The sequence below is a fragment of the Mus pahari genome, chromosome 8, assembly GCF_900095145.1.
Source record: "Mus pahari chromosome 8, PAHARI_EIJ_v1.1, whole genome shotgun sequence".
Taxonomy (NCBI): domain Eukaryota; kingdom Metazoa; phylum Chordata; class Mammalia; order Rodentia; family Muridae; genus Mus; species Mus pahari.
In genome coordinates, this window is record NC_034597.1 from 5597170 (window position 1) to 5624239 (window position 27070).

Here is a 27070-nt window from a genome sequence, read left to right on the forward strand (position 1 = left end):
ACTGCCAACTCAACCTGAGTGGGCAGACATTCCTTTTGTAAACTTTATAACCACTCAAGGCACATGTGGCCAGGCCCCTGCCCAAGGAGCTCCAGCATTCAGGCCCCACCAAGTCTCTGCTGTTTTGCAATGACTGTAACAGCCTTCCCAGCCCCTGAAGATAGGAAATTGGCCAGGCCCTATCCTTCAAGAGAAAGCTAACCTCACCAATCCCTGAACTTGCCACAATATCAGGCCATGTAATCCCTCAGATCCCAGGTCAACATAGAGAGCTCTGACCCACTTCCTCAAAAAACCTTATCCAAACCCTGTGCTATGCTCGGTTCTATGCGGCTTCTTGCCCAAGAGAGGCAATGACTCTTCTGTGTTTTTCCTTCCATAAATCTCTTGTGTGGGTGTGTTGTGAAGTGACTTTGCATTCTTTGGCTCCTGACTGCCTGAATACATGTCCCATCAAAGTTGTAACACATTTCTGAAGAATCTTGGTTCCTATAATATAGTTACCACTTCATTCCAGCTCACACCCTTAAAATATTTGTGTAATAGGACTTCCTTGGGTGGCAGTAGTTGAAGAAAGTGAGGCTTAAGCATTTCATGGGTCTCTATAATGGATTACTATGCTGTGTTGAATGCTCCCCTTGGGTTCAAGTTAGGGCCTGGCAGAATGAAGACTGTCCATTCACTTACTCACATACCAAATGCCTAATAAAAGCCTGCTTTAGGGTATACAGAAAAAAAGAACCAAACCCCACACTACCACAGAGACTGGTAGTCCCTTCTGAGGAAGCAATACAGATAGGAAAAAAACGAACAGCAAACAAGTATATCATCTAAATAGCTTTACTGAGTAACAAACACCACAAACGTTATAAAAGCATCTTGTTGAGATTCAAAATGTTGGAAGAAGTGTAATTATATTATAATTTCAAATATTTTTTAAAAAGAAGTACAATACAATGTCAAAAGGAAAGAAAGCACATAGTGAGTAGTTTGCTGGGGGTTCCCCAGGGAGGGTGTGATAATTGCACCTTCTTGGTATAACTGCAACAGGTTAGGCAGGTTATGTGTGGAGCAGAAGGACAAGCCTTAACACACTGAGGAAAGAGGCTGGAAACACAGAACAGACCCAAGGCTTACTGGACCACTTTCTTAAGTCTCAGCAGAAGGCTGGGTTTGTTTCAGAGTCTCCTTCCCCTTCTCACCTCTGCAGGCTGAATTACCATCTCTGTGGTATTCATTTCCATAGGTCAAGCTAGAATCTGTAAATGACTTAGAAATTCTCCACGGGATGTTTCGTGGTGGATACTGTTAGCAGATGTGACAGTGGGCATTTCAACTTCTACAGCATGCCAATTGTCTTCTTGCCTCTGATGGTTTCAGGCTGCGCCAGGTGACCTTTGAAGTGCCCACCTGTGAGGGAAAGGAACAGCAGAAGCTGGCACTGGTTGGAGACTCCTCATCCTCAGCAGAATTCTTTGTCACCGTGGCTGTGTTCGCCTTTCTCTACTCCCTGGCTGCCACGGTCGTGTACATTTTCTTCCAGAACAAGTACCGTGAAAACAACCGGGGCCCACTCATTGTAAGTTGTTGTCCTTTTTGAAATATTTTCTGTCCCTTATACCTTCTTTGGCAAGTGCCAGAGGGCTTTGGAGTCACCTGCGCTGTGAGACTGGAGTGTGAAAGGCAATCATAGTTGCGATCATCCAGATCTCTTGCATCTACAAAAGAAAACACAATATCTACTGATTCCTGAGCCCTGGGATGGGAAAGTAGCACAAGATCTGGTAGAAACCATTTTTAAAACAGGACAAACGATGGTTAGGAAGCCCATGAGACCCAGAAAGAACAGTGAGGCCTGATGTGACCTGGGAAGTTGGGCAGCCATCATTTTCAGGAGCCATTTAGATAGAATGGTTTGTGCTTTTTCTGAAATGCATTATTTCCTTATATATGGTAGCCTGAGCAACAAACTAGTTAAATTGAATCTCTCTTCTCCCACCACTCCTGTACTCTCCACTCCATCAGCTCTCCCCATCAATCCCTTACTCACCCCACCAACCACTCCTTTCTCTTTGGCAATGGTTTAATCACTCAAATTGGTGAAATCAATATAGCCTTACATGTTACTTGTCCTGATATGAACATGCATGTACCTAGAGAGAAAAATAAATACATTTTACAATTTACAGCTATATTTACTTAAAAGTTAAATTTTCTGAAATGACCTGCATCTAAAAATGTCTTAATTATTTTTTCTCTTAATAATTATGTTAGTTACCTGTTTGTTCTGATAACAAAATATCTGAGATAATTAACTTACATAGGGAAAAGGAATTGGGAGGCTTATGGTTTTAAAATTGCCGTTTATGATTAGATAGTTATTAATTCCTAGACATCAGATAGTAGTGGCAGCTAACCACGGTGAGGAGCAGACTGCTAATCTTATGGCCAGAAATCAAGAGTGTGGGGCTTGGGATCCTACAATTCTCTCAGAAGACACATTGCACCAGTGTTCAAAGGACCACTTATAAGGCCATATGACCTATCCACTATCTCCTCAAACAGCCACAACAGCAACTAATTATTTGATGCACAAACCTTTGGGAGACATTGAATGACCAAATAATAGCAATTATATATTCCCATTTTACAGAGGAAAGCAGCCTTTCCTGCCACTGTAAAGCTTATGGCATGTCATCTTTGTAGGCTACAATTCATTGGAGGCAGTGGAGAGTGACTATCTAACATATTGTCAGCACTGACAGCAAAGAATTGTCTAATGCTTGGGTGAATCTTCTTTGGTATGAGGTGACATACAATTTCTTGCTCTCAAAAACATCAATATGCATAACCTGCTTGTTTGTTGAGCGATCATTAAAAATATTTTTGCTGATAGATTGCTACGTGATTTGAGGTCTGTATGTCAGAAACAAGAAATTAGCAACATTGCTATAATAAACTCCATCTCTTTTCATGTGCTTTTCGTGTATGCACTTTTCTCAACAGTGTATAATACACCCCAAGGTATTTGGAAGATAAGTGAAGAAAAATAAAAAGCCATCCATCTCAGAGACATAAATCTGCAACATAATTTAGCTTTTTAGACTAACAATTACTTACTAATTATACAGAGAATTTTGTTATTTTAGACAAGTGTGCATTAATAATAATTTTATGGTCAACCAAGCCTCTTAGGGGGCCAAAGACAATTAAAAAGTAATTTGAAATCCATGTATACATTTTTGTTGCAAAGAAATACAATATGGTAATCAATACAGAGCTTTGAAAAATATTATAGCAGGCTATAATTCTTTGAGAAATTAAAATAGAAATTTAAGTTCAAAGCAAATAAATAATAAATTTGCCAACTATTAAGAAATTTGTTTATTTTTTGATGACTCACAAGAAAAATCAAATAAGTATTAATTCTATCACTTCAAATTGATACAGTATCTTATACTTCCAAAGGCTCACACTGAGACTATGCCAGAAATCCTATTCTTTCAAGTAGTGTTCATAGGTATGGAGAGTTGTATAGAAATTCTTTTAATAATTTATAACTCTTTAATCTGATCTATAAAGTATAGAGAACTGAACAAACTGGGAAGGGCGCCTGCAAGGATGTCTGTTTAGGGCTCTGTGGTCAGCTAGAAGAGAGAGTGCAACCTCACATCTGTAGCACTTTACTGAATCAACGTGAGGAGAAGCGCTACAGCAGAGCATGTGTCTTTGGGCTGGTGTCTTTTTCTCTCATCTCAAAATGGAACCAGAGGCGCTTCACTTCTCCTGGGATGTACACAGAGGAGAGTGGCAGCAAAGCAGGAACACGTTTCCTTTGTGATTTAGGAGTATTTGTTTGTTTGTTTGTTTGTTTGTTTTGGATGAAGAAGACACTTTCTGAATTCTAAGGGCCAAGGCAAAATCCTCATTCCAAAGAGAGAACTCTGTACTGCCAGCCTACTCTTAAACTGGGAGAAGGTCTGCTTGTTATTTTAAAAGAAAAATAAACTTACTTTAGTCACATAAAATCATTTTGTTGAGTCATGCTGTTCTAGCCCTGTGCAAATAGTCTTTCTCATCAACAAAGATCTAATGAGAGCCAAGGTTATAAAGTACACCAAACAGGTTATCATTATTATTATTATCATCATTTTATTATTGTTATTACATTCTAGGGGAAGGGACAAGGAAGAGCTAATTCTACCAATGAAAACAGGAAGATCCCAGAATGAAACTTCTGTGATATTAAGAGAAAACCCAATAATCAAAGTTCATTTTAAAAAGAGCAAGTATCCTAGGGTTCTGACAGGAAGACGCCTTGCAGTTGGCAGAGCTGTGAAGAGCAAACCCTCTTGGTTCCCATCTCGCCACAAGGTGCTGCTCACAGGAGCCAGTGTAAGCAGATCTGGCCTTGGATGACTTGGGTGACGCCCACTCAACTCGCTGTTACTAGAGAGGCACTTGCCGAGGGTCTAACCATTTTCCTAGCTCTTACTCCGTCCTGTTTATGCAGAAAGATGGCCACTGGCCATGACTGCAGCAGGCCCTTGCCCTTACCATTGATTCTTTGATGTTCTCACTGCTTTGCCTTTTGCAGTAGTTTGGTGTCCTAGTGCTGTGACAAACTTAGCCTAAGAGAGAAAGAGTTTGTTGGGCTCACAGTGCCAAGTTCTAATCCAACATTGTGGAGAAGCCAAGACAGCTGGAACTCTAAACAGCTAAGCCGAATCACAGCCAGCGAGCACAGAGCAAAGAGTTAGTGCATGCACGCTAGTGCTTGGCTCACCATCTCTACTCTTAGACAGTTGAAGACCAAACCCAAAAAACAGTCATGCCATCTCCATTAAAGTAATCAAAACCAAATCACTTCCTACAGACACACCAAAGGCCAGTCTTCTTATACAACACTTCATGGAGAATTCCTCCTTAGACTATATCAAACTGATATTAAAACTGAACATCACACATATTTTAGATTTTTTTTAGGACATACACTTGATTTTTTTTTTTTTTAATTATATGATTTGAGAAGGCCCTGGTCAGGCTTGCAGTATGATACAAAAAGTTCTTGAATTACACTAACATGAACTGATTCCATCAGATTTACGAAATCAGATGCCCATCTTGATTTACAGTCTTCTAGGATATAACATCATACATTGCAAATGAGAGACGTGAGAAGGATGACACTACTGAAAAGAACCATGAATCCTAGCAATGACATCATCTCATACTCCATGAACTTACAGAATGTATTGAGTTGGCTTAGTGTTCACAACAGCCCTAGTTTATATTATTGTTCATGTAGCTAAGTAATGGGAAGATTGGGAATGTCGTCAGCTCTTCCATACCACATCACCAGCGGGTAGGGAGTATCAGTTAAACCCAAACCAAGGGCCCCTAAGCCATTGTGTAAGATTCTCAATTCAATAGCATTCTACAAAATTTATAGCAGCGGGGGTGGGGGTGGGGGGAATGTATGTGAGGCTATGAGCACCCAGCAACATATTTCCTATGTCTGCTACTTTGGAAACAGATGATTTCTAGGTTCTTCTGACCACTCCGTATCTATGTGGGTTTATGAAGTTTCTGTTATATATTTCTAATTCAAGAACAATGGGAAACAACATTTGGGGTTAATCCTTTTGCCAATAACAGGAGAGGAAGCAGGTTTTAGAATGGCTGGGTTGATGTGTTATAAGTCAATGATAAGAGGATGGAGGCAGGCTCAGAGAGACCAGAAACACGTATATCAGTGGCTACCTAAAACTATTTTATTTTATTTTTTTTATTATTATTATTTTCTTTATTTACATTTCAAATGCTATCCCGAAAGTTACCCATACCCCTCCCCCCACCTCTGTTCCCCTACCCACCCACTCCCACTACTTGGCCCAGGCCTTGCCTTGTGCTAGGTCATATAGAGTTTGGAAGACCAAGGAGCCTCTATTCCCACTGATGGCCGATTAGGTCATCTTCTGCTACATATGCAGCTAGAAACACAAACCCCGGGGGTACTGGTTAGTTCCTGTTGTTGTTCCACCTACAGGGTTGCAGCCCCCTTCAGGTATTTGGGTACTTTCTCTAGTTCCTCCATTGGGGACCCTGTGTTCCATCCAGTAGCTGGCTGTGAGCATCCATTTCGGTGTTTACCAGGCACTGGCATAGCCTCACAAGAGGCCGCAATATCAGGGTCCCTTCAGCAGTATCTTGCTGGCATGNGCATTAGTATCTAGGTTTGGNGGCTGATGATGGGATGGACTCCCGAATGGGGTACTCTCTGGATAGTCCATCCTTTCATCTTAGCTCTAAATTTTGTCTCTGTACCTATAACCTTTCATAAGAGTTATGTTCCTTATTCTAAGGAGGAATGAAGTACCCACAAATGGTCATCCTTCTTGATTTTCTTCTGTTTTCCTTAATGTGTCTTGGATATTCCAAGTTTCTGGGCTAATATCCGCTTATCAGTGACCTAAAACTATTTTAATCTACCAGAAAAAATGATAAAAGTATCTTTTTAAAGTAGAAATGAGAATTTTAATATCTTCAGAAGGAAGTTAATTGCTAACAATGATGAGTGATCCAGAAGCAAGAAAACTGACCCATAGGAGCGAACCCGCTGCCATATCTGCTACAGACAGTGACTTTCTGTTTGGATGGTTGCATGCCAGCTCTCAGAAAGCAGTATCCATCCGAATGGTACATGACTGAGGAATGGAAACATCTCGTCTGGTTACATTTTGTCATGTTTCACAAAGTATGGCTTTCAAGCCAGTCTTTCGCCCACGATTGTGCAGCATGGTATTCTGGGTCTTTTCAGATCTCATGTCAGAAGGAATTTAGGTTTCCGCAGCTGAGTGTGAAGTTGGATTAAAAGAATGACTTGTCTTACACGACTGACAAAATGCACTAAAGATGAGTAATGTAACCAGTGGTCCACATTCCAAACAAGCCTCAGTGCAATGCTATAAGAAGTTTAGCTTAAAGTTACTATTCTAGGAATTCCAACCTTTCTCAATATGTACCTTAATATTTTATTTTTAAAGAAGGGAGGGATGGAGAAAAGAAAGGAGGGATGGAGGAAGAAAGAGAGGAAGAGAAGGAGGACAAATGAAAGAAGATGTATTAATTGAACTCTCTTATCCAACCGCACAGAGGTGACCAATTTGATAAGAGGTGGCTTATGAGACTGGGGCAGTTTACCCACTGTACCACATACTGCTATGCTGGCTTGCATTTATATTTTGTCCAGTGTTTCCCAAATATTTTTAATATGTTCTCACTTAGGCACAAAATAATCCTGAGAGAGAAGTGGAACAATGAGTCAACTCTCTTTTGCAGACTCAGTGTAATTATCCACAAACGTTGGAAAGCTGGTCTGGGAGCTTGGGAGCCAGGCTGTTACTAGAAGACAGGTACACAGTGAGGGCTGGAATCACCCTGTAATGGTTATGGTTAAACCACAAAGTCTTAGACCTGTGCTTAAATAGATGGAAGCCTGTTACAGTCTCTGCATGGGTGCTGTAAGGACAGAGAAGTAGAGGCTAGCGGGCTCTGTATAGGGACAGGCACACTGTAATGAGAAGTCAGTGATACCAGATTCTAACATTCTTGCAGACATTAATTTTAATACTTCTTGTGTCTATGACATAGTCCTACAAGGTGAAGTTGGACTTTTGTCCAATTTATTTTACTGTTCAATATGATTCTACTGTGTTTATTCCCTCTATACCAGACTTCCTCTCTTGCCCCAAGTCCTTAGGTATAGCTTGACTCATTTCTGGGTCGAAGGTAATAACTATTACATTGGAGGGCATAGATGACATTTTTTCCCCTTGGAATTCACTCTAGTGAATTTGTTTAGTCAAACCTTGGCTTGGGGGAGATCATGGGTAGAACCTGGATTTTTCAGTATCTGAGCTATTGAAACTGAAAGAGTCCCCCCCGCCCTTCTCTCTCTCTCTCTCTCTCTCTCTCTCTCTCTCTCTCTCTCTCTCTCTCTCTCTCTCTCTCTCCCTCTCCCTCTCCCTCTCTCTGCTGTCCATACCCACCTTCCCTTTTTCCTTTTTATCTTCTCTCTTATTTCCTTCTTCCTGTCTTTTTCCTCATCTTGTCAGTTCTACTTAAAACCTGAGTGATTTTTACTGCAATAGTACTAAGCATCCTTAATGGGCCAACCAACATGAATGGGTGGATGAGTTAGAAGCACTTGTTACATTAACAAAACTCACTATGAAGCTCTTACTAGTAGTTGGCCTGCTCAAGCATGTGAACAGGGCTTTGGTACCCTAAAGAAGGGGAAATAGATTCCTGGGATGGACCCATGTGCCCACACATCCAGTAGCATGGAATCATTTTGAAGAGAGTTTCAGAGCATTTGGAAGTTGGCAGATAAAATGGAGAACATTGTTTTTGACATTTTGGCCCAGACACAATGTAATTGATTCTTGAAAAAACTCATTTGAAATCCCTGAATGTGCTCCCTGCTAATGGTAGAGATGTTTGTCAGAATCCAAAGCCTGGCTTGTCAGGCGTGTGTTATACTTTAGATCTGCTTGCTTTCTGTGTAAAAAAAGAATGTTGACAACACAAAAGGGGTGAATTCACCTCTAAAGGAACTCTTAATCTAAACGACCATAAAACTTGCATGAATAAATAGTTTCCCCACAGGAATAGCACAGAATCTGTTTAAAATGACCCTAGCATACTATGGACATGTTTTTATCACAGTTGAAGTCTACAGTTCTTTTAAGCTTTTAAATGATTAGTGAATTCTTAATTACAATTTAAATGGAGATAAGTTTCCACTGTGTTTGGTATCATGTTTCTGTAATTAGTAAGTTAAACACAGGGAAGAGCCTTAATAAGGCCAATGACTGCTTGAAGGATTAGTGCTCCTATTCCATAGCAGACAGCTCTTAGCCACTGTTAGAAACAGGTCTGCAGAGTCTTGGTGGATGGTCTCTGTCCTCTCTCCTCCTGGTTTGTATTTGCTTCCTCTTTTTCCAGAGAACTCATCATCCAGTTAGAAAGTTGGAAGCTAGGGAATTTGGCCATGCATCAAAAGTAATTTGTGTGTGTGTGTGTGTGTGTGTGTGTGTGTGTGTGTGTGTGTGTGTGAGCTTCCTGTTTTCAATGAATGCAAAATGAACTGTGAAGTGTTCCTACTTACATCCTCTGATCGGTGATGCCTAACATGTAGGAAGGAGAAGGGCGGCGTGTGCTTCTGACACCCCTACCCTATCCCAGTCCATGTGGGCTGCTATGACAAAATGTCTGAGACAGTTCTGGAGCTAGGAAGCCCAAGGTCTGAATGGTCGCATATCTGGTCATCTGGTAAATGTTACTGTATCCTTACAAGATAGTACTCTGTCGCTATATCCTTCAGAGAGGAGGAACAATGTGATCTTGAACTATAGAAGTGGGAAGGCCAGTGTGCCGAACACCGTATGAAGATTTTGTTTATGAGTGGCTTAATAAGGGAGGAATCTACTTATCCCAATCACCTCTTTAAAGGCTCCACGTCATCTATCACTTTGGTAAAAACATGCCTTTTGCAGAGTGCAAATTCAAAGGCACCATGGTGCGTGCCTTCAGCATTCACATGCCATGAAAGCAGCACTATTGACAGGAGAAACCTTTAAGAGGTACTTGACCTCTGAAGGTTTCTTCCTGATAACAGGATTAAAGCCCTCAAAGAAGAGGCTTCAGGTAGAGTTCCACATGCTTGTCTGCCATTCCACTATATGAAGACATGTAGCCTTTCAGCAGACACACAGACATGGCACCATCTTGAAACCAAAAAGCAAACGTCATTAGACAATTTAAACTGAACTTGGAGCCTGCAGAACAGTGAGAAACTAACCTGAACCTTTATAAACCATCTCCTCTCTAGTGTTTTGTTTCAGAAGCTGAAGTAAACCGAGAAACTGTCCCATTGACATTGACAATATTTGATCAATTCCTTTGTCACTAATAAGCTAATGTAGTAGGAAGACGTCTGGGATGCTGCTACAGTCAAATGTCCTGTAGTAAGTCAATACAACTCATTTCTGCAAAGAGTTACCCAGCTCAAAATGTCACCAGGGCAGGGTTGAGATATCATGATTTCACTGTGAAGTTTACAGCAATAAGCAGCAGCCATTGAACACCTACTTCATGCCTGCCATTATACTGGGTGCTTTTCATAATATTATATCAGGATAGTACTTTAAATGTTCTTACTGAGATGTAGAGAAAGTGGCTGAAGATGTTGCCAAACTTCACTCAAGAGGTAATTTAAGTCTGACGTCAGACCTGTTTTCACTGAACTGATCTCCCCCCTCCTCTCTCTTTCTTCTCTCTCTTTTCTCTCTGTCTCTCTCAGTCTCTCTCTGTCTCTCTCTCTCTCTGTGTGTCTCTCTCTCTCTCTTTTCTCAAGACTGGGTTTCTCTATGTAACAGCCCTGACTGTTCTGGAACTTTCACTGTAGTCTAGGCTGGCCTCAAACCCACAGAGATCCACGTGCCTCTGCCTCCCGAGTGCTGAGATTAAAGACACGTGCCACCACGTCTCTCTCTTAGTCATTTTCTTGAGTTATGTGGCCACTATTAAATTCTCCATGCTCCACATGTGAAGAGTAAGTTAGTCTCCACATATGCTCCTGAAAGAAACCCTACTTAAAGCTCAGTGGGTCAAAAATAAGTTGAAAATATGGAGGGAATTTATTGGGAAGAAGAAAGGGTTGACTGGGAGGGAAATTTGAGAGAGTAATTAGGTGAATACTATCAAGATATATACATGCATGAAATTGTCCAAATAAATTTTAAATACTTTAAAAGAGTAATATTCATGGATATTTAGACTGTTCTTTAGGTCCCAGGTCCTAGGCTAAGCTCCAAGCTCCTAAATCTAAATAATGTCCAGCTTCCAACCTCGACCTCCCAGTTTTATTCCTATTGAACTTGAGCTCAAACTTCTGTCACATGGAGTCAGTAAGAAGTGATAGTTAAGAATTCATTCTCAAGGTCTCAACTTTCAGTGCCAGAACCTCAGTACAATTATCTGCCACCTATTTGACTTCAATAGGATTTAGAACCACTCCATGTTTCCATTTGATACCTGGGAAATAGATCTAGTGCCTGAGGCCATTGGTCAGGTTACCTGAGTTATTACACATAAAGGCACTACAGGAATGGCAGGCATCCAGCAGGGGCTTATTAAAGTAAGACGTCATTTCCATCAACCTTATATTATCCACCCTGGCATTCATTGTTTGCTTTCCATGTAGCTGGTGTTTAAGTCTTACTGGATGGGCCAACTGAAAAGCAGTGAGTAGGTGAGAAGTATTTACTTTCTTATCTAAAGAATTGAAGTAGATTTCTTCCTGTGCTGCAGTGATCTAATATCTTTCATATTATTTTTAAATCTTTGAGCCTGTGAACTCAGCTTAAGCTGTTGTCACTACAGATGGGTGCAGTCAGGCTTAATAATATAAAGTTTCACTCTGACTTCCATTTCTTGGTTACCTTTCTTTATGTTCCCCCTACAATTATAGTACTTATTTTTATTCTTTTTTTTTTTTTTTTTTTTTTTTTTTTTTTTTTTTTCGAGACAGGGTTTCTCTGTATAGCCCTGGCTGTCCTGGAACTCCTTATTTTTATTCTTTAAGGATAGAGAACAGAGCACAGCTCCGTACTCCTAAGTAGGAGCTTGAATACTGTTATAGCTAGCAAATCGGCAAACAGTGAAGAAGTATGAGGAAGGCAAGAGTGTAGCAAGAAGAAACTTGGACAGTCTGATCAGGGCATCCAGCTGGAAACTAACCTTAGCCCTTCACCCTCTTCCTATCATATGTCAAAGAATATAAACCATTTATGGGGGGTGCACCCCATGTTCTATGGCATGCCTATAGAGGTCAAAGGACAACGTACAAAAGTCAGTTCTCTCCTTTTACCATGTGGGCTGCAGGGATGTAACTCTGGTCTCCAGACATTTTATGAGCTGAGCTCTCTCATCAGCCCTGTTACTCTTTCAAGTGCTGAGTTCTGCCTCACTCCCTCATTTGAGGATTGCAAGCTACTCTTACCATTTCTTGAGTTATTGCTTTGAATCCATAACTAGCATACTCACAGCTTTTGCTTCTCTGAGACATCCAGAAGTACAGAAATGCCTTGTCTAATACCCAGAGTTCATTAGACATGCAAATAATGGCATCACATCCAGCGTTTGGTATTTTTGCAGCCTTCAGCCTGTTCTCCCAGCTGGTTGCCTTAATCCCTATTGCTTACTAGCAGAACCCTAACCAAAGGCGTGGAGCCATATAAGGACGCACTTATAAATTTGGCTCTGGGGCAAGTAGGAAGTGTCTAAAAGTAAATACTATTTAATCATTTATGAGTGATGTAGCTATGGAAACAAATGAACGACTAGCCAGGGTACAGCTTCATCTTTGTTTCAGTTCCTATATAAGTTTTGAAAATCTCAATCTCACTCTATGTTGTTCTGAAATAACTTTGAAACTGCAGTTCAACTCATATATATCATCCCAAAGCATGCAGAGTTAAGCCCGAAGCTTGTTGTTTGGGTTGTAGTCTGATAGGCAGAGTGGGCATTTGAGTGGTCACCCCTGGGGACCAAAAAGTATGCAGACTGATAACAAACTAGGAATGACCCTACAGCTTAAGAAAAATTGTAATTGAATCTAGAGAAAACCAGAGTTCAATGCAATTGTTTGAACTAAAAAAATTTTGGGTATTTCCATGGACTAGGAATTGATAAAATGATTAATCACTATCTTCTTAAACTCTCCAGCTACCATAAAGGCAGTGACTACTACGCCCACTACAAATGTTACTTCAGATTATGTTCACTCAGAGCCACGGTCTTCCCCACAGTACTGTGTTCCTACCTATGTAGACTTGGGAGCAGAAAAAATGAAAAGGAAAGGACATTTATCAGACTCCTGAGTATCTACTGTGTGAATTATACATGGGGGGGGGGGGTTAGATTTGAATGACCTAAACTGTCATTATTCAGCTGGAGCTGGCCTTTGAATAACCAAAACATGACCAGGTTATCTGAGGAAACAACTGTGATTTATCATTTCCAGTAGGGGAGGCACCATGGAGGCAAGAACTGGGAAGTTCACTCCTGTATTATGTGGGGGAGGGAGAAGAGAGTTGATAGAGTGTGGAAGGGAACAGAAAGCAACTAAATTGAACTCAATGGGGAGATTGTGTGACCACAAATTCAGTGGAGGATAATATAATTGTAGGCATGTTTGACTCACCTGCTTCCTTCTGTGGAGAAGACAGCCTCCTCCTACTTGTAGAGTCATGCTGAGCTATCCACCATGATGACTCACCTGACATCACGTCAGAGTGAGCCAGCCAAAGTCTCATCATGGACTGATTTATGGAGTAAATTTATCCTTCTTCTTGAGGAATATTTGGGTCTAGTTGGTGGTGGCGATCCTGCCTGATATAAAAGTGTCCCCCAATCTCTGTCGCTCTGTGGTCTCGTGTGTGTGTGTGTGTGTGTGTGTGTGTGTGTGTGTGTGTGTAAGTGTACACACACTACAGATGGATGTCTGTGTAAGAGGATGGCCCTGGGTGCCTGTTCTCACCTCCCACCTGACTGAGAGTTAGTTAGTTGCTCATTTTTTTTCCTTCTTCATACCTTCTGCTGCTGACCTGCATGCTGACCCACAAACTTCTAGGCATTCTTCTGCATCCATCTTTCAACTCTTAAAGGAGAAATGTGAATATAGACACTCATACTACACTGCTGTGTTCTTACATGGGTTCTGGAGTTTCAAACTCCAGTCCTTATGATTACTTTGGAAGCATTTTACCCACAGAGATATCTCCCCATCACAGGAGACCTCTGTAAGAATAAAACAGAGCAGAGATGTGCAAATTCTAGAGAGAAACGACAGTGAAGATTGAGAAATGAGAAAAGCAACAGGGCTCCTGAGTTCAGCGACATTTGTCTCTAACTTGACTCTACCATAAACTCTAGCTGTGTGAGGTACTGAATTTACTGTTACAATTGCTACTTTGATTTGGGATTCTCTTGCCAAATGAAATAATCTTGAACTATAGAACTCTTATGTGGACATAAAAATTTGTAATACAACATATGTCAAAAATATTCTTGGAAAGATTACCATTTTCTAGTTTAATGGCTAAGTAAGTAGTAGTTTATTAGTTGCTTAGTAACAGTTTACTTAGTTAAATGACAGTAAGGTAGAACAACTTTAAAAGTATGTTTATATTTATTATTAATGTTATCAATTTTGCCCCTTTCAGTGGCTACATGATATTCCATTGTATGGAAACAAAATGAATTTTTTAACTTAATCTTACACAGTGATTTATTCTCTCTCCTAAGTATGTAGCCTTGGATCCATGTTTGAGTATGCAGAAGTTGAGCTTTAGTCCCTGGGAGCTCTGGGGGTATTGGTTAGTTCATATTGTTGTTCCTCCTATGGGGCTGCAAACCCCTTCAACTCCTTGGGTCCTTTCTCTAGATCCTCCATTGGGAACCCTGTGCTCAGTCTAATGGTTAGCTGTGAGCATCCACCTCTGTATTTTTCAGACACTGGTAGAGTCTCTCAGAAGACAGCTATAACAGGTTTCTGTCAGCAAGTACTTGTTGTCATCCACAATAGTGTATGGGTTTGGTGACTGTATATGGGATGGATTCCCCAGGTGGGGCAGTCTCTGGATGGTCATACATCAGTCTCTGTTCCATACTTTGTCTCTGTAACTCCTTCCATGGATAATTTGTTCCCCCTTCTAAGAAGGACCAAAGTATCCACACTTTGGTCTTCCTTCTTCTTGAGTTTCATGTGGTTTATAAATTGTATCTTGTGTATTTCGAGCTCCTGGGCTAGTATCTACTTATCAGTGAGTGCATATCATGTGTGTTCTTTTGTGATTGGTTTGCCTCACTCAGGATGATATTTTATTGTTCCATTCATTTGCCTACGAATTTCATGAATTCGTTGTTTTTAATAGCTTCTTAGTACTCCATTGTGTAAATGTACCACATTTTCTGTATCCATTCTTCTGTTGAGGGATATCTGGGTTCTTTCCAGCTTCTGGCTATTATAAATAAGGCTGCTATGAACATAGTGGAACTTGTGCCCTTCCAAACCACCAACCAAAGAGTACACATGTTGGGACTCATGGCTCCAATTGCATATGTAGCAGTGGATGGTCTTGTTGGTCATCAATGGGAGGAGAGGCCCTTGGTCCTGTGAAGGCTCTATGCCCCAGTGTAGGGGAATGCCAGGGTCAGGAAGCAGGAGTGGGTGGGTTGGTGAGCAGGGGGAGGTGATAGGGGGTTTTCAAAGGGGAAACAATGAAAGGGAATAATATTTGAAATGTAAATAAAGAAAATATCTAATTAAAAAAGAGAGAGAGAAAGTAACACACTAAAAAAAATATATAATTTGAGCTTTAATTACCATGGAGAAATCTCCCAGATGGGCCACATAAGCTTAAGACCTAGTGCTAGGCTCAGTGTACACTCTGAATATTTTGACATATTGTTTCTTACTGTGGTTCAGTAAGTGAATGTCAAGACTGTTAACAGAACATTTGACTAAAAGTTGAAAAACTAAACAAACCTTTGAAAATTTACAAGTTGGGGCTGGAGAGATGGTTCAGCAGTTAAGAGCACGAACTGTTCTTCCAGAGGTCCTGAGTTCAATTCCCAACACCCACATGGTGGCTCACAACCATCTGTAATGGGATCCGATGCCCTGTTATAATATGTCTGAAGAGGGTGACATGTATATATATATATATATATATATATATATATATATATATATATATATATATAATTAATAAATCTTAACAAAAATTCTTTTAAAAAAGAAAATTTACAAGTGATATTTAGGTAATGAAATGCTTCCATAAATCTGATCTGGGCTGTATCCACTACCTTCAGTTCTGGTGTGGCCACCTAGAAGGTTGACAGGGAGCAACACAAAAAGGAAGGTGGCAAATGTTGCCTGCTGCAGTTGGCCTTGGAGAACCTGTACATAAATCATCTAATTAAATCATTTCCCATGGCCTTTCTTGTTTCCCCTGTCTCCCAGTCATACAAATTCTTGATTTGAGATAGAAAAAGATGAAAGTCCATGGAACTGCTGTTAGTGGTTACAAAAGGCATCTGGTGCTTCTGATTAGAAGAGACATCTGCTACTTGGAGCACACTGTAAATTTCATGAATCTCTATGTCTTTCTTAAAAGTGTTTATAGTTATGAGCAACTTAGAGCAGATAGGATCTGCAGGGATGAAAGGAATAATCCTGTCTTGTTATATTTTTGAAGGCCTTATTGAGTACCTTCCCGAATTTTATTCTTTCAGTCCAAACACAGCTGTATGGATGACTCTGTGTCCTTCTAATGTTACAAAAGTAACAACCCATTCCTCATACCAACACCCAGAACTTCCATGTTGCATGATTTCCTATTTCTGCAGATACTTCCTCACTGTCCAAAATAACCTCCCACTGACCCAGCTCAGCCTATCAAAGTCAGATTCATTCCAAAAGACCCATTGTGAAGGCTCCTCCCTCTGTGAAGATCTCCATGTCTTTATGCCCTATGGTGATTTTAATGAAATATCTTCCACATGTCTCATGTATTTGAATATGTAGTCAGCAGTTCATAGCCTGTGTTATGCATTTTCCCTCTTGCAAAGACAGAAGGCCCGGTAGTCTTGTTACTTTTCTATCACTGTGATAAGACACCATGATCAAGGCAACCTATAGAAGTGTTAATTGGGAGCTTACACTTTCAGAAGGCCATCATGATGGGGAGCAGGGCTTCAGTCAGGCACTCATAGCACTGGAGCAGTAGCTGAGTGCTCACATCTCATTTTGCAAGCATAAGAAACAGAGAGCTAACTGGGAATGGCATGGGATTTTGCTCCTAGTAATACAACTCCTTCAACAAGACCACACCTCTTAATCCTTCCCAAACAGTTCCACCAACTGGGGACTAATATTCAAATACATGGGTTTATGGGGGTCATCCTCATTCAAACCACCACACTGCCAAAAAAACCCTTTAAGGAATCGGTGGTCTTCTTTTTATCCCACCATTCAAGGATTCTGTCATCCTGTCAAGGAAACCATGGCCATGACACAGCTGGTCACACTGTGTCCATAGTCAGGAAGCACAGAGAACAGGGCATGTGTTCAGCGCATGTCTGCTGTTTATTCAGTCTAGGCCTGGTCTATGGAGTTGTAATGCTCACTCATATTTATGGTGGGTCTTCTTGCCCTATTTAACCTAATCTAGAAACTCCCTCACAGTCATGCCAAGAGGTCTGTTTTCATAGTGATTGTTAGTCAAGTTGACAAGCTATAAAGGAGAAAAAATATCAACATTCCAGCTTTTTGTGTCTGTGGCTCCCATACTAGAACTCAATTCCCCCATGCACAAACACCTGACTTTTCATTCTCAAACAAGCATCTACCTAAATCACCTTTATGCTACTACATGGACCCAGAGAAACAGAACAAGTGATACTTTCAGCTGTAATTCAACAGGAAATCTTTTCAGTTGCTTCATTCTATGTATGAAGCTAAATTGCTTTAGCAGATCTTCATTTTATCACACTTTCACTTCTAACTAGGATTTTTTTGTATGTTACATAATTGTCTCTATTGACAATTATGAAATTATTAAGACTGAAATTACTGAGTCTTCCTCTGCTCAGATGCATGTTCTTGCAACAGTGCTGGTGTCTACTGACTTACAGTCAGGCCTTATGCTAGGCACCCTCACCTGTGTCTCTTCTCCTTTCCTGCCCTCCCACTTTAGTACTTTATCTCTTCAAAGCAGAAGTCCTTTCTTTCCCTCAGAGCTCTTGAATTGGGGAATGAGGTCAGAAATTAATGGTATCTCATCACACTTCTCTAAAAATACAAAATCTTCATTGGTTTGAGGACATGAGAAATAGGAGCCCGTTTTCCCATCTAAAATTGAACAACAGCTAAGTAGAAGTGAAGGGGAAGGCTTATATTAGAAAGGCTGTATTTAATCAGCAGAAGTGAAAGCCGATTTCACTCGACGAACTGTGTACATGAAAAGGTTTAATTATGAGAACTTGATATTCTGCTGCCTTTGTGCACTCTCACTTTATGAACCTAGACTTCCAGAAGTCTCTGAGGATGGCCTTCCCATTTTTAATAAGTATTGAAAATGAGGCACTCCCTGAAGGAATTGAAAGAAGGAGGAAAGTTTTAATGCATGTGATTTCTTTTCTAAGCCTGGCAGCAACAGAAAGACAGCGACTCAGGAACCTCACAGCATTTTGTGTGTGCCTTCAGAGCACTAGGAGGAAAATAAGCTTCCAGGGAATCAGCAGAGAAAGAATAGACTTGCAATTAAGGCAGCATATCCATAAAGGGAAGGCTTTATCGTTGGTTACAGCCTCTGGATACATTGGTGTACATTCCTGAAGTTTTTGGAAATATTTATCTTGTGGAAAACAAAAGATTTCAGAAAATTCCCAGAAGCCAGCCACAGGGCTATCTTCCCATCACCACTGTGAGCCACACAACCATCTCTGAGCCTATGAGGGTGGATCTCCTGGTTGTAGGTGACTGCAGCATTAGAACGTGTATATTATTTCTTCCCACACCCTAAAGAGAAATAAATCACTGGAACTTCAAACTCCATTAATCATTGAATATAGAGAATCAAAATATGGACTGTAGGTGACTTTGAAATCAGTCATTTTCGTGTTCTCTGTTTTCCGTAGTAAAGCACAAGAGAGGTTATCCCATGCCAGGGCCACACAGCTTGTTCATAGGAACCTGCTATTGCTAACACATCCAAGTGCATGTGATTCTGATTTGCCTATGTCATCATCATTTCTGTCCTGACATTCTGTCAGGTTGGTTAAAGCAGAGTATGTGGAAGGAATGTATGAATGACACCATGCAATTATTTTCCATTATTTATAGAAAAGCAGTAACCCAGCTGTCATTAGGATGCCTCTATAATGTTGAAACAGACTTAATGACCATTTACCAAGTATATATACTACAACATATTAGGCTTCAACATAGTTTAATATAAAGGCTTTCTTATTATTTTTCTTCTTATAATCCTAACTTCTGTCTTTCTCTACTGCAAATGATAGAATCTGAAATATTTATGTGCCTTTTTAATGACTAACATTTATAGGCACTTGGTATTTGCCAATGAACTTGACAGTATTTATTAACAGGAAAATAACTGATAGAAAATCTGACCTGGGACCTCTGGGGAACAAGTCCCTTTAGATACAGAGTGTTCTGGGGTCTAATCTGGCCCATGATCCAGACTCATTCATTCACTGAATGTCACCCAAGACCTCACACTTGAATTGCTCTTCTTTGCTAGATTTTGTTCCAAGAACCCAAAAGGTTAGAGTAATTATTGTGTATTCGATCCACTTATCAATCCTTCTGAACTGCTAACTAGATATTCAGGATGAAATGGTCATAAAATGCCACCATTGGGTCTAGTGTGAGGGATTTAGTGGTTTTTCAGTGTTCATCAAAAGAACACAATGGGTGAACTTTGTCTAGAGACACATATAATCTTTTCTATTGGAGAAGTTGTTAATGGCACCAGATACATATGTCAGTTTGCCAATAAGCCTCCTATGAGATGAAAGACACCCTAGCACAGTAAGAAGTGTGTCATCTGCAGTGACATGGATAGAGCTGGAGGCCATTGCATTAAGTAAAATCTGCTGGGCACAGAAAAACAAAAACTATGTAACTTCATTCTCATATAGAATCCAGTGTTGAAGTGGAGAATCCTATTGAAAACTGATCTCTCTTGTTTATGCTTGTGGATTTACATAACAGCCTTACCCACCTTTAAGTAAGACCCATGGGTAAAGAAAACGTTTCATATTCTCCATTTTTACCCGACACCTAACATATATACAGAAGTCATTATGTAGTTCTAGCAAGTAATGAAGATAACAACACTTGCTTCACAGAGTCCAAAATTCCAGGAGTTGGGGGTGGGTAGGTAAACAAACAATTTAAAATTAATATTGCACTAAGACTTCAAGGTACAGTCAAATGAGTACCATTTTGTGTGGCCTTGTGATTCATCAAAACGAATACTCTTTTTGAAAGCTAGCACTTTAAAATAAGCAATGTGGGGCAACAAATGAACTCCTGAGACATACCTCATACAAACATTAGACACATCAACTGTGTAGTCCATGGATAACTGGTATGCATATTTTCCAGGATCTACATCACACCAATGTACTGGTGATAGAAATGTTGGGATTCCATCACATCTGGAGGAATCTGCAGTGCTTATCATATGTTAGAAAGTTATCTATTCAGCCATAAAAAGGATAATAAGATCCTGCCATTTGGAGAGAAATTTGAAGCAATCCCACTAAAATCAGGGACTAGACAAGGCTGCCCACTTTCTCCCTACCTATTCAATATAGTACTTGAAGTCCTAGCCAGAGTAATTAGACAACAAAAGGAGATCAAGGGGATACAAATTGGAAAGGAAGAAGTCAAAATATTACTATTTCCAGATTATATGATAGTATATATAAGTGACCCTAAAAATTCTACAAGAGCACTCCTAAACCTGATAAACAGCTTCAGTGCAGTAGCTGACTATAAAATTAACTCAAACAAATCAGTAACCTTTCTCTACACAATGGATAAACAGGCTGAGGAAGAAATTAGGGAAACTACACCCTTCACAATAGTCACAAATAATATAAAATACCTTGGTGTGACTCTAACTAAGGAAATGAAAGATCTGTATGATAAGAACTTAAAGTCTCTGAAGAAAGNAATCGAAGATCTCAGAAGATAGAAAGATCTCCCATGCTCATGGATTGGCAGGACTAACATAGTCAAAATGGCTATCTTGCCAAAAGCAATCTAAAGATTCAATGCAATGCCCATAAAAATTCCAACTCAATTCTTCACTGAGATAGAAAGGGCAATTTGCAAATTCAACTGGAATAACAAAAAACCTAGGGTAGCAAAAACTATTCTCAACAATAAAAGAACCTCTGGGGGAATCACCATTCCTGATATCAAGCTGTATACAGAACAATTGTCATTAAAAACTGCATGGTACTGGTACAGCAACAGACAGGTAGATCAATGGAATAGAATTGAAGACCCAGGAATGAACCTACACATCTATGATCACTTGATATTTGACAAGGGAGCCAAAACCATCCAGTGGCAAAATGACAGCATTTCCAACAAATGGTGCTGGCACAACTGGTGGTTATCATGTAGAAGAATGCGAACTGATCCATTCTTATCTCCTTGAACTAACCTCATGTCTAAGTGGATCAAGGAACTCCACATAAAACCAGAGACACTAAAACTTACAGAGGAGAAAGTAGGGAAAAGCCTCAAAGATATGGGCACAGTGGAAAAATTTCTGAACAGAAGAGCAATGGCTTGTGCTGTAAGATCAAGAATTGACAAATGAGACCTTATAAAATTGCAAAGCTTCTGTAAGGCAAAAGATACTGTCAATAAAACACAAAGTCCACCAACAGATTGGGAAAGGATCTTTACCAATCCTAAACCTGATAGGAGACTAATATCCAATATATACAAAGAACTCAAGAAGCTGGACTCCAAAAAATCAAATAAACCTATTAAAAAATGGGATAGAGAGATGAACAAAGAATTCTCAACTGAGGAAAACCGAATGGCTGAGAAGTACCTTAAAAAAATATTCAACATCCTTAATCATCAGGGAAATGCAAATCAAAACAACCCTGAGATTCCATCTCACACCAGTCAAAATGGCTAAGATCAAAAATTCATGTGATAGCAGATGCTGGCAAGGATGTGGAGAAAGAGGAACACTCCTCCATTGGTGGTTGGATTGCAAGCTGGTACAACCTCTCTGGAAATCAGTCTGGCGGTTCCTCAGAAAACTGGACATAGTACTACAGGAAGATCCAGCAATACCTCTCCTGGGCATATACCCAAAAGATGCTCCAACTTGTAATAAGGACACATGCTCCATTATGTTCATAGCAGCCTTATTTATAATAGCCAGAAGCTAGAAAGAACCCAGATGTCCCTCAATAGAGGAATGGATACAAAAAAATGTGGTACGTTTATACAATGGAGTACTACTCAGCTATTAAAAACAATGAATTTATGAAATTCGTAGGCAAATGGATGTATCTGGAGGATATCGTTCTGAGTGAAGCAACCCAATCACAAAAGAACACACATGATATGTACTCACTGATAAGTGGATATTAGGCCAGAAACTTAGAATACCCAGGATACAATTTGCAAAACACATGAAACTCAAGAAGTTTCCTTCTTAGGATGGGGAACAAAATACCCATGGAAGAAGTTAGTTACAGAGACAAAGTTTGGAGCAGAACCTGAAGGAATGACCATCCAGAGACTGCCCCATGTGGGGATCCATCCCATAAACAACCACCAAACCCAGACACTAGGCAGATGCCAACAAGAGCCTGCTGACAGGAGCCTGATATAGCTGTCTCCTGCGAGGCTCTGCCAGTGCCTGGCAAATACATAAGTGGATGCTCACAGTCATTCATTGGACGGAGCACAAGGTCTTCAGTGAAGGAGTCAGAGAAATACCCAGGGAGCTGAAGGGAACTGAAGGCCCATAGAAGTAAAATCAATATGAACTAACCAGTACCCTCAGAGCTCCTTGGAACTATACCATCAATCAAAGAAAACACATGTGGCTTAGAACAAAGAAACTTGTGACTCTAGCTATATTTGCAGTAAAGAATGGCCTAGTCGGGCATCAATGGGAGGAGAGGACCTTGGTCCTGTGAAGACTCTATGCCCCTGTATATGGGAATGCCAGGGCCAGGAATGAGAGTAGGTGTGTTGGGGAGCAGGGGGGCGTGGGGAGGGGATAGATGATTTTCAGAGGGGAAACTAGGAAATTTTCTTTATTTACATTTGAAATGTAAATAAAGAAAATTTCTAATAATAAAAAAAGAAGTTAATATCAAAAAAAAAAAAAAAGATGCTTCCGTTTGAAGTGGCATAGATAGAAAGAGAGGGCGATATGTTACGTGAAATGAACCAGACAAAGGACAAGTGCCATGTGACTTCACTTTCACATAGCATCTAAGAAGGTTATTCCCAGCAGTTAAGAGTAGAATGGTAGTTTCTGAAGGAAAGGGCAGAGGAGATGGGTGGAAAGAAATTGGCTAATAGGAACAATGTTACAGACTAAGGTCTGTTCTTCTGCAAGATAGTTAACAATAATAACATGTTGTATTTCATCTCAGAGCATCTAAAAGAGGTTTTAATTATACTCACTAAAAATGGTAAAAGGTTAAAATGATCTGTGTTCATTCTAACTAACTATACATGAATCAAAGATCACAATGTACACTTCAATATGTACAATTATTATGCTTTGATTGAAAAATAAAAATAAAAATCTTTAAACCTCCCAAATCAAAACATTTAATAATTCTTTCAGATAACTGAGACTCCACTGCACATTCAACATTACACAACGCCTCTAAAAACAGATTATAAACAGTTAAAGGAGGCTTGTTTAGATGACTTATTCCTTTTTAGACTGTTTTTACATTTTTTGACATTGTAATGTAATTACATAATTTCCCCCTTTCCTTTCCTCCATCCAAACCCTCTCACATAGACACCCTTGCTCTCATTCAAATTCTTGACCTCTTTTTTGTAAATTATTACAAATTTATATAAAAAAATTGGAAAGTAAGTCCCTAATCCTGGATACCATATACTTCATACACAGAACGTTGACCAAGCCTGCTCAATCAACACGGTCTCGGGGAAGGGAGGGAGGATGAAAGAAAAAGCAAAACAATTAGGCAAAACTATAGCATGACTCCAGCAAGCACTGAAGCAAGTTTATTTTTTCCCAAGCTGCTTTTATACCATTCTAAGTACATGAAAAGAATAGGGTCAGTTCTAGGTCAAGGAACAAGTAGGGCATAAACAAAAGTTCCATGGTCACTGTATTTAGGGATTCATCAAGATGATGGAGATAGAAGGAACACATTCTTCAGCTCTATTGTTCTTGAGCCTACTTCCTTGTCCTAGCTCAATGCCAAATAGTCTTGCCAAATTCCTTGAAATAGCACCAAGGGCTCACCTCAGAACAGGAAGACTCCTGAGCTGGAATTGACCCAAAAGTCTCCTCCTGAGGACTAGCTTTGTTGGTACCAGAAGGTGTCGGGGGCAAACTCCCAAAGGAGAGAATTATCCAACAGTCCTACCCAGCTGTGATGCTGATGAACCACTGCAACCATAATGATATAACCATCCTCAGGATTTAGTAGTGGTGCACATATCATATCAGTAAACAGCAGTTCCCTAATTGAACTTAACAGCTTCTCATCAAGAGGAAAATAATGTCTGGTACAGGAAACCCAGACAACTAATCAGAGCAAGTAAAGTCCTGGATCTTAGCAGAGAACCAACAACCACTATTCAATACCTACCAACACTCTAGTTAACTTTTTCTTTATCCCAGGACTCACCTTGGGCCTTCTCTTGCCAGTCTCGCTTCCTGCTCCCCCCCACCCCGTCTCGTCTTTCTTTTGAAGGTATGGCTAGTTTCAGTAAGCATTCACACACCATTGGTGCAGTTGAGGCACCAAGAGGGCCTCCCTGCCCAGGAGTCAGTTAGAAATCAAAAATAGTTCTTCCAGACCTGGTTCTCATGGTTACAAATTGTTAGCCTGATTTCTATAATGTTGTGACTATATACTGAAGAGCAAGGCTAACCCTGCCTGCGATTGCCAGGAAAAACTTAACAGAGGAAGTAATATGCAGAAATACTTACGAAAATTTGCTCAAAAGGTCCTTGGCAGCACACAAAGATAGATCCTCATAGTTCTATTTAAGCAGAAAGAATTGTCTTTACCAGCAATTGTCTGTAAGCACCTAAAACAAAGCCCTCATGTGGAAATTGGACAAAGAGTTTATTTTAAAAAGGTATTTTATTATATTTCTAAGCCCAGACTGTGCGAGACACAGGCTTAATTAAATTCTACATTTTCAGTGAAAAAAAGAAAATAATTTATAGTTCTTAAAGATAGTTATTGAAAAATAAGTGCTTATTTCTTTATGATTCAAAGTCAATGTTTTCACATATGCAAATGTTAGAGATAATAAAGTTATTATCTTTATATTTAGATAGAAGAGCTTTTTTTCATTCTGTAATCACTGTTGAGACTGTTACTACAAATAAATTCCTACCAAGATGAGAATAAATCATCCCTTCATAGACTAAATTTAAGAGAACTTCTCTCAACACAAGATTTAGGAGTGTCTATCACCGTTGTTCAGAATTTGAGATTTCACAACTTTATATAAGAGTTTGATATCAAGTGGACCTTTCAGAATAAAATGCTACTTATGTTTAATGTATTCCATCCCAGTTGGCTTTCTGTGAGTTCAGGAAACAAACACCAGATGGCAACCTGTAGAAGGACAAGGGAATCAGTACTAATTTTAGAAAGTTCTTGGCCACTTCTCTCACCCAGAGTTAAGAAGGGAGTTCTCCATTGGAATGATTTTCAAAAATTCATGAAGCCATTATCTGGCTTTTTACATTATGCCTGTCATCCTACTTAAGGCCACTAAGCCAGTCATCCTCCTTAAGGCCACCAAGTGAGTCATTCTACTGAACCCCACCAACCCAGGTCATAATGCAAACAAAGAAAGCAGGTGTCAGGTTTTTGACCCAGTCATTGGTATATGTCAATGCCACAGAAAATTTTGGCCACTTGGCAAACCATAGCCACATTCATTCTCTTCCCAATTATCATAATGTAAAGCTTGTCAAAGTGGTGGATTCAGTTTCTAGTCTCTGGGGTATATAGTCTGATGGCAAATCTCAAGGAAAAGGTTCACTGGTAAGAACCAAATGTAAGGTGTAGTGAGGAAGAACCTAAAAACTGCTAGCCTGCTGGCAATTTGTAAAACAGGTGTCTATGCAAATACAATTGCCACACTCAGTGGTAAGGTAAACTGTGAACAGAGGAGCAGCAGGTGGCTGGATAAAAGCATTACTCAAATAATGTCTACATAAGTACATTTATATCTTGAGGGCTGGAATCCTTCTAACTGGATTCACCAAACACTGCAATTGAAAAGTCACCACTTAGAAAATACCATTAGGAACCAAAACCCAAAGAAAGTTAAAGGATTGCGAACCCTGGTTTGGGGTCTATTTAGTTTATGGCATCAAGGACCACTGTAAGGAACAAAAATCACTAGATGGGGATTATCACATGACAAAAGCTGGGCCATCTGTGAAGAACCACAGGACCACCGTTGTGAGTAGAACTGAACTAGGGTGTTGGAGCACACATCAAAAAGGATACAAGAACTTGTGTGGGGTGATACAGGTGAGGACAGGTGAGTGCTTGTGAAAATGGATCTATTTAAAGCTATAGGAGAAGCAAAATGAGCATAATAGGACAGAGCTTCACAGTCTACACAGGATCTGACTCCCACTGCAAAGAAAAGGTTTCTAAGGCAGCATGAACTCTAAAGCACTCACATATCTGTGCACCCAGATGGCTAACCAAAAAAAAAAAATATACTGCTAGCTCATGTTTAAAAAGTATTATGTTAACCATTGAATGATACACTGGTAGTAGAATTGGGACACTACACTACACTAAGTAAGCCTTCCAACTGCAGGGCTGACAAGATGGATCAGCCTGGAAGGTCTCTTGTTGCTAAATCTGATGATCTGAGTTTAGATCTTGGAGCATACTTGGTGGAAGACAGAAAGGATTCCTTAAAGTTGTCCCCTATCCACAGGGAAAAAGTTTCTAAACAGAACAGCAATGGCTTGTAGTGTAAAATCACAAATTGACAAATGGGACCTCATAAAATTGCAAAGCTTCTGTAAGGCAAAAGACACTGTNAACAAGACAAAAAGGTCACCAACAGATTGGGAAAGGATTTTTACCAATCCTAAATCTGATTTAGGACTAATATCCAATATATACAAAGAGCTCAGGAAGCTGGACTCCAGAAATT

The 27070-nt window shown here is 39.9% G+C and overlaps 1 protein-coding gene across 2 annotated transcripts in view; it reads left to right on the plus strand.

The window, feature by feature from the left end:
* Positions 1–27070, plus strand: part of Synpr (synaptoporin) — a 321344-nt gene that overhangs the window by 262728 nt on the left and 31546 nt on the right. For both annotated transcript variants that reach the window (XM_021203508.1, XM_021203509.2), the window contains one exon: positions 1381–1579. In XM_021203508.1, the coding sequence (XP_021059167.1) occupies positions 1381–1579 (199 nt within the window). The remainder of the gene's footprint in view (positions 1–1380; positions 1580–27070) is intronic.